Source organism: Mustelus asterias, chromosome 4 (genome assembly GCF_964213995.1).
Source record: "Mustelus asterias chromosome 4, sMusAst1.hap1.1, whole genome shotgun sequence".
NCBI lineage: Eukaryota > Metazoa > Chordata > Chondrichthyes > Carcharhiniformes > Triakidae > Mustelus > Mustelus asterias.
Genome location: NC_135804.1, coordinates 35608435 through 35621960, shown reverse-complemented (window position 1 = coordinate 35621960; position 13526 = coordinate 35608435). Strand labels below are relative to the sequence as shown.

The following is a 13526-nucleotide window of genomic DNA, read 5'->3' as shown; positions in this document are numbered from 1 at the left end:
GGAGTTGCTTGCTGTTCACTATGTTTAGTTGCTCAGAATTCGCACCAACCTTTGTGCAGCAACATATGGCTATTTTAAATTTGATACTTTGCAGGGAATCTGGAGTTTTGTGTACAGGATAAGCAACTTGTTTCTTGAACCAGATAGATTTAAGAATCCCTACTGAGGCATGCAGAAAGAGCCAAAACCCATAAAATCATGTACAAAAGTGATGAGAGAGAAATGAAAAGTGACTTTTAATATTTAAAAGGTCTCTAACAATTACAATCTGAAGGAATGAGACTCCACATGTGCCAGAGATAGCTGACTTTAATTAAGAGTTATGTTGTAAAAAATTAACTTGCACTTCAATGGACATTTTTTGGTGATTTTAGTCAATAAATCCATGAGACTTGTGTGTCTGTTGAAAATATTTTGTAACATTGTTGACTTGCTTTTAAAATGAGTAGATTTTTAAACATTCTTTGTTCATCTGTTACAATAACTACAGGTGTTTTTTTAAATACTTTTTCAATTCAATCAAATCAAATCCAATTCAGAGTCTCAACAAGTTGAGACATTTCCGATCCAGGCTGACAAGACAGGGCAAGCGACCAAACCACCCTGTCCTGGGCCCGATCTACATGAGCCAAGCTGATTGGAGAAGGGGGAGGTTCCTCCTCCAAGACTTGGGCTCATTTGCATCTTAGCCAAAAGGCCGAGGTGTCGCTTTTAAAAATTGCTTCATATGAAACATATGAAGCTTCAATGTAACCTAATGACCTCAACCAAGTGCAGCATCCTCTCCATACTACACTTGATCTTAGCCAAAAGGCCGAGAAGCGATTTGCTATGCTCTCATCTTGGAGGGGACTCTTAAACATATTTGGAAAGTAGCAATTGCAAAGGGAAGCATATTATTTCACCCAACCAGGCCTCCAAGTAAATACAGTTAATCTTGAGTAATTATATTCTTTTTTTTCAGCCGACAACTCAACAGTCACCTCAGGATGAGCAGGAAAAGCTTCTTGATGAAGCTGTTCAGACTGTGAAGGTCCAGTCGTTCCAAATGAAGCGATGTTTGGTAAGAATTCTGCTGTGTAACTTGTACAATAATGAATATTGTTGCAAGATAAGAAGAAAAATATGTGGCCTTGCCCAATTGTTCACCGTTTATCCAAAGAATAGGTATACAAAGCAAAGCAGTAATTTCTGCTGAGTTAGCTGGTCTCAGTTGAGTTGACAGTACAGCATTATAATTGACGTTAATGTCTTTGGCCAGCTTTCTCTGACATAACCTATTCTTCCAAGTCTGATTATCTAGTGACTCCATTGCAGATATTTGAGGATGGTGTCAAGCTCAATAATTACCAAATTTGGTGCATTCGAACCTTCTCCCAAAATTCAGTGAGAATTATGCTAGAGATTATGAAGTGCTGTCTAAACTCTGTTCATGTCTGTGGATTCAACACAATGGAAAGCAAAGAAAACTTTAGGCTTCATTGCTTTCACAAACTACACAATTCATTTAAAAGAAAATCTTCATAGATCTCTCTACTTTTGAAATGCTTTATCTACATGAGGTATTAACAAAGATTGAAAAAGTTTAACGTTCCATTGTATAGCATGAATTAGTTTCAGATTTTATTACTCAGATCTATTCTTGGCTAAATGTGCAAATATTATGTTGAATCACTGGCTGTAATTAAAAATAAACTTCATTTTATAGGTCAGTCTAATAAGGTATCTTCAAAATCTTGGGTACGTTTTTATCTAACAAATTGATGACAAAGTGAGCTGATTAATTTGCATACGCTAGTGATTAATGCATAAGCTTCATTGTAATGGAGCAAAGAAATCAGAATGGCTACAACACTAGAGAAGACCATTGGGCCTGTCATGTCTGTGCGGGCTCTCTGCAAAAGCTCAGCTCAGTTAGTCCCAACTCCCTCACCTTTTACCTGGAAGCCTGAATTTTTTCCTCTTTAGGAAAAAGGGAATTATCCAATTTCCTTTTGAAAGTTGATATTGAATCTGCCTCCACACTCTTCAGGCAATGCATTCCAAATCCAAACCACTTGCCATGTAGCCCCATTTTTTCTCATGTTGTCTTCAGTAGTTTTGCCAGTCACTTCAAATCAGTATCCACTGTTTCTCGACTCATCTGCTAATGGGAACTCCTTATCTACGTCCTAACCTCTTGTGATTTTTGAGCACCTCTATCAAATCTCTCAACCTTTCTCCTCTCGGGAGAACATCCCAAGCTTCTCTAATCTATTCACGTAACTGAAGCCCCTCATCCCTGGAACCATTCTAATAAATCTTTTCTACATTCTCCACTGCCTCACACACTTCCGGTGTGGTCTCCAGAATTGGACTCCTGTTGAGGCCAAACCAGTGTTTATAAAGGTTCACCAGTTTAATTAAAACTTATTGGTTTCACAGAAGAAGATCCTTTACCCGAAATTCAGCAAAACTGAACCTGATGAAGGATAATGTCATTCAGGAAGTCCGAGATCAATATCCTATTGTATAAGTGAAATTATTGAAGAAAATAATTGAATTGAGTGCTTCAGTTAATGCAATATTTGGCATGGGTAGAAGCCAACGTACTTTATATCAATACTTTAAATGATTCTTCTTTCCATCCTCTATTTGGATGGTCATGTCTTGGGAGCAACTTTGAAGGTATGATTGCTTTTCTTATGGCTGTTGTCCCGGTGTGGGATCTTGCTGTTTCTGGTAGTTCTAAAGGAATATAATCTCTTTTGAATGAAAATTAATATTTTTGTAATGGATAATGTGGAAAGAAATTCAATAAACAAGCGTATCACAGTTTCACTTTAATTGAATCCTCAATTCCATTTGTCTTATTTATCACTACCCTGTAATTTCTAATTGGTATTACGTTACTCTTCCCTCTACAAATTTTTTGGAATGAAGATCCTCAATAGCATTAGTGTGGTTATTGCTGACACACTCAGAAGAACAAGAGAACCGCTCTTGCATTGACCAGATCTTTACATAATACCATCCAGAAAAGCAAATGATAAGTTCTCAGTGGTGCTGAACTAAATGGAGCCTTTTAATATGCCAGTGTAATTTTTTTTTTGGGTCTGTGAATTCTATGTGGTTACATTCTATAATGTTAAGAAATAATCTATTTGTATTGTGTTAGAACTAATTTAACTTTGTTTCTGTATTTGTGTACTAAGGGTTAAAACCTCAGTTTAGCTTCTTGTTAAACATAGGTGCTGGCAAGCTTTTGGCTTTTAGTTTCACCTTAAACTTTGCTTGAATTGTAATTAGGGGCTTACAATGTAAAGGCAATTGCAGAGTTTTAAAAAAAAACTAAGCTGTTGAATAGTGCCAGAGGCCTATACTGAAAAGTAGAAGCATTTCAATTCAGCTGGAATCTGTAGCCAAGAAGCTTTCCACAGAAATTGTCACTATAGGCAGGCCAATAGAGGGACAGCAAGCAAGTCTGAGAAGTTGAAGAACAGTCAGAAATCGAGGGATGAGACTTCCAGGAAGTTAGGAACCAAGAACAGAAATCTGGTGAAGGTAGATTTTTTTCAGCAAAGTCTGAAGCGGAGAAAGAGGCTCCCAGTTAAAGACCAAGGTACAAACCTAGAAAGGTTAGCTAGTGAGAGGCCAGACATCCAAAGTAATCCTAAGGTTGTGATACCTTAATGCAGCCTGTGAAGCAGTGGTGTTTTGGTGTGGTTGGGTACCTAAGAGATTGTGTGGAACCTTGAAAACATATGGTGAATTAGGGCAGAGGAATACCAAAAGGAGAAGTTGAAACCTTGATGTGGATCCGAGAGAGAGCCTTGTGTGGGGGAAAGTTCCAAAGTGTATCCTTCAAGAGTGGTGATTAGAAACCCTCATGTAAAAATCAGAGTTCCAGTGCGACCAGTTGGCTCAGAGTGTAACATGCATCTGGAGGAGGATTTGAGAAGAAATCCACAGAAGTGGCTTCAGTTTGGTTTCAGTGTACGGTGTCTGATCATTTTGCCTACTGCTTTTCATGGGCTGTATATTTACTGTGTGTTAGAGTGCAAGTTAGATTTTGTAACTTGTGTTCTTACAAATCTGCGTGTATCTGTAAAGATGTAGCTGGAGTGAAAGAGTTGTGTGTTATAGTTAATATTTCTTTTCTTTTGTTAAAAGTTAGTTGACAGTCCTGTGACTCTGTTCATCCACATCTCTAAACAAAAAATAAAAGCTACGACCTATTGAGCTGAAGCTCTGGGGTCTGAATATCCAGTAGTAACATCAGCTGGGCTTGTAACGAAAAGCAGTACGTTTTATGTGAATGAAGTTTTAACAGCTCTTGTTTGTATCTCAGTGGTTTGCTTGTGTTTCTGTGGTCTGGTTAGGATTCACAATTGAGTTTCAGAAATGAGCCCCTCGAGCCTGTTCCACAATTCAGTTAGATCAATCTTGGTCTTCAAAGGCCTGTAACTTCCTGACTCCCCAGCATCGGATTTTGGGGGTTGCCTCAGAGCATGTGCCTGGGAATCCCAGTAAAGGTTTGCCAACTGTTCAGAAGGGTTAACTTCCCAGGGACAATTGTGCTGAGCTGGGAACCATCTGAAAAACGATTTAAATTACTAATTTTAGATTGTTTTGCCAGTTTTACACTCCTAGTTACTCAGAAGAAATAAAAGCACTTCTAACTTCAGTATTGAGTCAGGAAGGTCAGGCAAGACAGACACTTTGGAATTTAAGCGCAGGTGAGTCAATATGGGCCACCGTCACTCTCTGAGGAAGTTGCAGCCAGAAATTTCGATTGATTGTGTAACCAGTCTTTTGGAGAAGTGAGTTTCAGGTTTTTATTAACTTTTTTATACTGAAAAATGTTTCCCAATCTCACTCCAAATTGGCCAAACTCTAATTTAAAGATTATGCTCTCTGGTTCAGGATTCCTTAGGGGATTTTCATAGTAACTTCATTGCAGTGTTAATGTAAGCCGACTTATGACACTAATAAATAAACTTAAAACTCAAACTTCAGCAGAAGAAATAGTTGCTATCTATAAAATTGGATGATATTTTAAATAGCTCAATTTGATAACCTTTCAACTTTCTAAACTTAAGGAAATGTGAGCCAATTTAATGTAACTGCTCTCATATGATTTATTCTAGGTGATTTTCGCATTAACTTTATTGCAGTGTTAATGTAAGCCTGCTTGTGACTAATAAATAAACTTTAACTTTAAACTTTTCCTTTAGGTCTGTGGTTCCGCTGTGAGAAGGGTGCAAGTGTGCCACGGCTTGATGCATCTTTGCATCAAGCCACCTGACAAGCCCCAATCTTTCTTTCTTTCTGCAACTGCCTGGCTCCTGCTATGGCTGCCGCTTGAATACTGCCTTCAAAATCCATTCTCTTCGCAACTCACCTTTGTTGTAATTGGGAATGGAACTGCACATGATTAATGAAGTAACAAAGTGTTTTCCTCCGGCCCACTAAATAAGGTTGTGTCAGGGCTGCAGTTTTAGAAGAAAAATTTTGGGGGTGATTGAAGGTGGTGTTTGCATTTGAGTGAATGCACATGACCCTCATCCCATGATCCAAAGAGCAAAGCATTTCAAAATATCTCTCTCTCTCTCTCTGATTTCTTGTAACTAATCTTTAGCCATGATATCCCCCAGCTTAGAAACCTTCTGCTGTCCCACTAGGGGTGCAGTTGCCGATTTTGTGCTGGGCTTCCAGCCTGTCACCTTTAGCTGTACGATCTGTGTCGTCAGCACCTGTCTGGTCTTGATTGGCACCCTCTGCTAGCTCTTTCCAAAAAGGAGACATGGCTACCAAAGATTCATCCAGTACTCTTGCAGAAACCTTCAGTGTCCTCTAGGATCCTGTAATTATCAGTACCTGTGACAATGTAGGCTGTATAAGTAGGTGGCACAGGACTTTTTAAATTGTTTTCTAAGTTGAATAAAATATTACATTTGTGATTTGCAAGAATGTATTGCTGTTTTATTCATGATGCTCAACTTGCGATTTATGCAAGATGCCTTTTTAACAATCGAGTTGGGTGGTACAAAAAAAATCAAAATACTGCAGTTGCTGGAAATTTGAAACACAAAACCCAGAAAATGCTGCCAGCGCTCAGCAGGTCAGATGACATCGATGGACGGAGAGAACAGGCAAGATCGGATTGATTTTTAACTTTGAAATGGGTTGGGCATGGCGTAGGATCGACAGAATACCAGGGTGGTGAGGATTTTTCTCTCCCACTCCCCCCAAAAAAATTATTCATAATTTCTCCATCCCACATCGTATTTGACAAGGCATCCCTTGCTCAAAACTGTTATGTGGGGAACCCGAGGTTGCCAGATTCCTAAGGGAATATTCTCCGGAATAAAATTAGTATTGGGTGTGGGTGGTTGGTGTTGCAGGAAAAAGCTGAAAATGAACATCTCAGGTTTCCAAATGGGGCATGGGTGAGCATTCCATCTCCTGGCTCAGGTGGATCAATCAGACTAGTTAAATATAAATATTAATAATTGTTTAGTATTGCTGATAGAGACATGCTATCATTTTTTTAAATCTTGCTTATGTTTTTTCTTCTGGGAGTACGGTTAATCCACCTAACCTGCACATTTTTGGACTGTGGGAGGAAACCGGTGCATCTGGAGGAAACCCACACAGGGAGAACATGCAAATTCCCCACACAGTCTCACAAGGCTGGAATCGAATCCAGTCTCTGATGTGAGACAGCAGTGCTAACCACAGTGCCACCATGCTGCCCCAGTTGATTGGTATACCTTCAGGTCTGATACTTTAACTGGATTTATTGTTGCATTGAATATATTGGCTTTGAATTAAACTGAAGTTCAGTCCATACGCTGATTTTTAAACTGAGCATGCAGGATGAATGGCCATGCAATGAGGAAACACTATCGCTGAATTGTGGTGCACCCTATACCCCACCCCTTGGATTGGGTACTACTACGTTGTGAGGTGTTTATAAGCAATCGGTTCAGCTGAAAAGTGGGTGTGCTGTGGGATTGTTTACCTCATTGAAGTGAGCCATGTTGCTGAAAAAGTTGGGGGAACCAAAGCTTTGAGCCCGTGAGTCATTCTGGTTAAGTACACTATACCCTTTCTAAGGGCAAAATATCTTAACATTTAATGCTCAAAACTGAATTCTATACACCAGTTCAGGTTTAACCCTGGCCTCCTCGCTTGTGTATTCTAACTTCCTTGAGGTAAAGGTCAGCATCCAGTAGCCTCTTTTGTTTTTTTGTAGTAACTCTTGTTATTTGAGTGGCACAGTGGTTAGCACTGCTGCCTCACAGCACCAGGGACCCGGGTTCGATTCCCGGCTTGGGTCACGCTTGTGCGGAGTTTGCACATTCTCCCTGTGTCTGTGTGGGTTTCCTCCGGATGCTCCAGTTTCCTCCACAGTTCAAAAGACATGCAGGTTAGATGCATTGGCCATGCTAAATTCTTCCTCAGTGTACCCGAATGGGCGCTGGAGTGGATTTTCACAGTAACTTAATTGCAGTGTTAATGTAAGCCTACTTATGACGAATAAACTTTATGTACTTTAAAGCTGATCTGTTAAACTTTGCTCCTTCTTAGCACCTAGTCTCTCTATGAAGAAAATATTCCAAATTGTGTGGCTTGGATCCCATGTAGTTGATCTTGTAATACCCCACATTGAAATTCATCCGTCATAGTATCGTCCACCTATTTAGTTTATCCTAGGTTCCCTTGCTCCAATTCTGCCTCCTAACTTGATGCTCTCTGCACACTTGGGATGAAGTATTAGAAATTTGTATCTCAATTTGTTAATGATTATGGTGAAAAGCTGAGGCCCAAGTACAGATCCCAGAGGACCATCATTGTCCAATTTCATCAGTCAGAGAATGAACCTGTTATCCCTGCGCTGTCTCCTCCTGCTTCCACACAGTTACCAACTTGTGTCATAATATTACCTTCCATTCTGTGCATTCTCCTTTTTGGAAATCTAATGTGGAATAATATGAAGTTCGTACACAGTTCCATGTCTGACCTGTTAGTGAGCTCCTCAAAAACATTCAGCTAAGTTGATCAGACATGATTTCCCATTATAAATCCATGCTGGCTCTCTCGTCAGCTCATCTTTGACCCAGTGCTGTGTCTCAATCTCAGCTTAAAATAACTTCCCCACAATATACTTTAAATTTACATTGTCGTTATTTTTTTTCTCTCTCATCTTAAATCTTTCATCCAAATCATCCAAACCTTTCCACTCCAGAGGTGTAATCCTTAAATTGGAGACCTTTGGAAAATAACTACTGCATTTGTAATTTTCTCTCCTTTTTTCTTTAAATGCTCTGGAAATGAATCACACAGGTCCTCGATACCTATATTTCTCAAGTCACAACTTCTCCATTTATTATCTTTATTTAATTCTATTAGGTCTTTCCAGTCCTTATTTTTAGTTCCACATATGGTGCCACTAGTATTTCTTTCCTTGAGCATCACTGAAAATGGAGACAAAATCCTAATTGAATAAGTTTGTCATACTTTCATTGTCCATTATAGTCTCACCTGTCACTCTTTAATAGGTATACTTTCCCCTCATTCTCTTAACATCATTAAAAACTTTTGCAGTTAGCTTAGATATCTATTGCAAGCTTTTTCTCATATTCATTTCTGCAGCTCTTAATTATAGCAGGATGACTTGAGAGCTTAGGGTAGTTTTCCTTGCCCTTTCGCTCCAGTTAAGGGCTCTATGCTCAAGGTTATAAGCTATGACCAATGGCTGAACATGCAAATTTTAATGGTGATGGTGGATGAGCTAGAAGCAGGGACAATGGCTGCTTACAGGTGGAGAAGGATCCTTTGCGAAAAGGATTCATTTTGTTTGAGCACATGTGAGGAAATCACTTTTTTCCCTAGTCATATCACTCATTGAAATTGAAGGTGGGAAGCTCCTACAACAATTGACAGTGTAAGACCGTAAGTTATGGAGAAGTGGGCAGAGGACCTGCCCTTGGGCAGATTGGCACATTTTACTTGTTTTGTATCCATTTCGTGCTTTCTGTTGGATTTATTGTCGGTATTACCTAATCTCATCATGTGAAAATACAAATGTTACATTAAGGACTCTTCACCATTTTGTTTGTTTCTCTAAACTGGTCAAGATTTATAATTCTAGGTCACTGATGCAGGACCAACAACTCTGGACAAGCTATATTAAGTAATAGAATGGTTACAAGATTTTTAAAAACTATCTGGGTTGCTTTAAATGGTTCGCTGATGTTTCCCTGTTTTTAATTTGTTCACTTTTTCTGCTTCTCTTGGCATTTCTTTAGATTTAGATATTAAGTTCCCTAGTCTGAATGTGTCTGTACATTTACTGGTTATATCGGGCTACTTTAGTTCTGATTCTTGGACTAATTTATTTCTCAATACCTTTGGGGGAGTCAGACTTCAAGTCTTTGGATATTTTAAAGATTGAGTGTCCTCATTTTTATTCCAGAGCAATACTACATTACCTGAGTAAAATCTACTTTGTCATGGGATGCAGCATAACTTTAACATTTGCAAATAAAATTTATGGATGCCACATTCTTGCTTACAAAATGTTTTTTCGTTTTTGCTCTTTTCCCCTCATTAAGCCACCAGCATATACCAATGTATAATTCCATCGGCGCCAATGATCCCCTGGTTATCTCAAGTGCTCATTGGTAACGTCTGCTCTTAATGTTGCTGGGCTGCTATTTGGGCCTCATAACCAAATTTGATCCTGTCATATTTTTCCAACAGGATTTGGGAAGGGAAATCATTTTTTTTATTGCTGTTTCTCACCTTAACTTGGCATGTTTTACTATTTGCATACAAAGGCTTGGAACCAGGTTTTTCCAATTTTTAAGCTGAGTACAGGAGGAGGTCCATTACTTTTTGAGTATTTGGGAATTTTTAACAAATCTAACATTGAATTCAGAGGAAAAACAATGCCACCCGATGAGCAAAATCTCGTCTTTTCACCGTTTTAGACATGTACTAGAAACAGCTTGATAAGTCTATTCTGGTAAATTCTGAATTCGGAGATAAAACATTTTACTTCAGATGTACTTTATTAATATCTTGTATTGCATTAAAGTAGAGATTCTTCAGTGAACAAACTTGACTGGCAATATGGGCAAAAGTTCAATCTAAGACCTGTTCAGGCATATCATTGGTATATTCTCTCTACATATAAAATGGATAAGAGAAAGGTGACTGAATTATGAAAACTTCAAAAATAATATTTTCTCTGCATGATATCAATTGTAGGTGTGACTCAGATCACAAGATTCATTGTGGTTTTAATTGAGGTGTATCGTCAGTTATAGTGATTGGCATTGCTTTCAAATTGATTGAGATTGTCAAGTGCATTGCAATTTTGAACTTGCATAGTTAAAGAAATTTACATTGAACTTAAATATATTGGCATATGGTTTTCAATTATACACAATATTTTAAAATCTTTCTCATTCTAAGGACAGGTAATAGCTATAGCAAAATCCAGATGTTCTCAAGCTTGTTCATTATAATTATAGAAAATATTTGTTTTAAAACCCATGATTCATTATTTGTTCAATTTCTGATAAATCTGTTTTGTATTAAGGACAAGAATAAATTGATGGATGCATTAAAACATGCTTCGAATATGCTTGGTGAGCTGCGGACTTCCATGCTATCGCCGAAGAGTTACTATGAGCTCTGTATCCTTTCAGTACTTTGTGCCGGTAACATATTATATTTACATAGCTCCTTTAAAATACTAAAACATCACAAGGTGCTTAACAGGAATGTTATGAAGCAAAATTAGATACCGAGCCACAGAAGGTGATACTCGGGCAGATGGCCAAAAACTTGGTCAAAGAAGTTTTAAGGAGTTTCGTAAAGATCGATAAAGAGAAAGTTGAAGAGATTTAGGGAGAGAATTATACAGCTTGGGCCGTCGGCAACTGAAGGCATAGCTATCAGTAGTGGAACAGTTAAAATTGGGGATATTTAAGAAGCTAGAATTAGATAAGCACAGATATCTGAGGGCTATGATGAAGGAGGAGATTGCAGAGATCAGGAAGGGGCAGATCATGTGTAAAAACGGGGGATGAGAATTTTAAAATCTATGTTTTACATGACTGGTAGACAGTGTCGGTTACAAGAGTAGTAAGTAAATGGGACTTGATGCGAATAAGGTCAGAGACTGTGGTTTTTGGATAACAATTTTGTGGAGGGTAGAATGTGGGAGGCCAGTCAGAAATGCATTGGAATAGTCATATCTAAAAGGAAGAACACAAGGGTTTCAACAGCAGATGAGCTCAGGTGGGGACGAAGTTGTAATGTTATGGAGAAATAGACCATCTTGGTGATGGCCCAGCTTTTTGTGTTTGGAAGCTGATATCAGGGTCAAGTAAGATTCCAAGATCTCGAGCAGTTTGACTTGGTCTCAAGAACAGTTGCCAGGGAGAGGCATTGGATTATGGACTAAAGATAATGGCTTCAGTCATCCAATATTTAATTAGAGTAAAGTTCTGCCCACCCAAGACTGGATGTCAAATAAACAGCAACAAAGGATTTGAGAGCTGTGGTAGTGAGGTAGAACTGGATGTCCTTGGCTTTAATGTGAAAACTAGCACTGCCTTCAGATGATATTGCTGAGGGCAGCATATGGATGTGAAATGGGAGGGGGCCACAGTTAGATTCTAAGGGACACTAATGTGTGGGAGTAAGAAGAGAAACCATTGCAAGTGATACTTTGGCTACAATTCATAGATGAAATGGAGCCAGGTGATTGCAGTCCCACCAAGCTGGATGCCACTGGAAAGGCATTGGAGGAGGATAGCAAGGTCAACTGTGTCGTAGGCCATGGAGCGGTCCAAGGTGCATGGAGAGGTTGAGAATGATGAGGAACGTAGTTTACATTTTTCACAGTCACATAGAATGTCATTTGTGACTTTCATGAGCTATTTAGGTACATGAGGTGGAAACTTGATTGACATTTGCAACGTGGAGTTCTGGGACAGTTGGGCATGGATTTGGAAGGCAACACCATGTTCAAAGAGTTTTGAGGGGAAAGAGACGCTAGATTGAGGTAGTTGTTTACAAAGAGTGGGGTCAAGGATCATCTTTTTTGAAAAGAAGATTGATAGATTAAAGGAGAGGAAAGCACCTGAAGAGAGAGCCATGAAGATTGGCTAACATGGGTATCAGGAGTGGAAGTTCGGTGGTCAGCAGTTTAGTTGAAACAGTCGAGAGAGCAGGAGTTGGGTGTCATGTACGAGATAAGCTTAGAGGCCATAGGGGAGATGAGAGAGAAATGAGTTCAAGGCTGGGGCAAGTTTTGTCCATGGGGGAATTGGCAGAGGCATGTTTTTGATCTCGGTGACAAAAAAGTCCACATTGGAAGTGAGGATGGAGAAGATGGGATGAAGCGTTTAACAAGACGGTTTGCAATAAAGAATATAAGTTGCATTTCAGGATGATCCAGGAACAATGGTTTTAGCAGGACCAGTCCTTTGTGGTCTCGCTAGATCTGACAGTGAGTGGCTGAACCAGTTGTCCACCATTTTCTTTCATGATTGTGTCCCTTCCCCTGAAGGGAGCGGTGGTGAGGACTCTACTGGGGAAATGGCTAGGAAGGAATTTGGGTCTAGGACATCAAGGATGGAGGTAGGTCTGTGATTGAGCACAACAGTAGCTGTAGAAATGTCATGACAGATGGAGGGTCAAAGGCTAGATTTTGAAACTGCGGTTGTAAATAAATTAGAGGATAGTTTTTCTGCAGTGACTGACACGAGTCATGTTGGAGCTTGGAAGGGAATAAGTGGAGAGTGATATGAGGAAGTGATCTACGGTTGTTGTTTGTTTAGTTTCATTTTTAAGGTCTAGGTGAGATCAGGGTGGCACAGTGGTTAGCATTGTTGCCTCTTAGTGCCATGGACCTGGGTTTGATTCTGACCTTGGGTGACAGTCTGTATGGAATTTGCATGTTCTCCCCAAGTCTGCATGAGTTCCCTTCGTGAGGTATACCTATATCAATTTACTTAGTCAATTCCCTTATTCTATAAAATAACTTATTGCATAGTCAGATATAATTTAATATCTCTAAATATAATTCTGACATAACTGATGACCAGTCCAGATTGTTGAACATGAGGATTGAGTCCAGACTAGATTCTTTACCCCCATCCCACTGCCAAAAAGCCCAATTTTTCAAAGAATCTATACATTTTAAGGGTGGTGCAGGGGTTAGCACTGCTGCCTCACAGCGCCAGGACCTGGGTTTGATTCCTGACTTGGGCCAGTGTCTGTGTGGAGTTTGCACATTCTCCCCGTGTCTGCGTGGGTTTCCTCTGGGTGCTCCGGTTTCCTCCCACAGTCCAAGGATGTGCGAGTTAGGTGGATTTGACATCCTAAATTCCCCCTTATTGTCAGGGAGACTAGCTAGGGCAAATGCATGAGATTATGGGAACAGGGCTGAATGGAATTGTGGTCGGTGCAGACTCGATGGGCCGAATGGCCTCTTTCTGCACTGTAGGATTCTATGATTT

The 13526-nt window shown here is 39.5% G+C and overlaps 1 protein-coding gene and 1 non-coding gene across 2 annotated transcripts in view; one reads left to right on the top strand and one right to left on the bottom strand.

The window, feature by feature from the left end:
- The window catches only part of vps35 (VPS35 retromer complex component), a 57762-nt gene that overhangs the window by 9736 nt on the left and 34500 nt on the right, over positions 1-13526 (top strand). Inside the window, exons 2-3 of the mRNA XM_078210818.1 lie at positions 965-1063; positions 10595-10691. Of these exons, the coding sequence (XP_078066944.1) occupies positions 965-1063; positions 10595-10691 (196 nt within the window). The remainder of the gene's footprint in view (positions 1-964; positions 1064-10594; positions 10692-13526) is intronic.
- Positions 631-826, bottom strand: LOC144493210 (U2 spliceosomal RNA). The gene has a single exon (XR_013497688.1). It is a non-coding gene; the product is annotated as a U2 spliceosomal RNA (small nuclear RNA).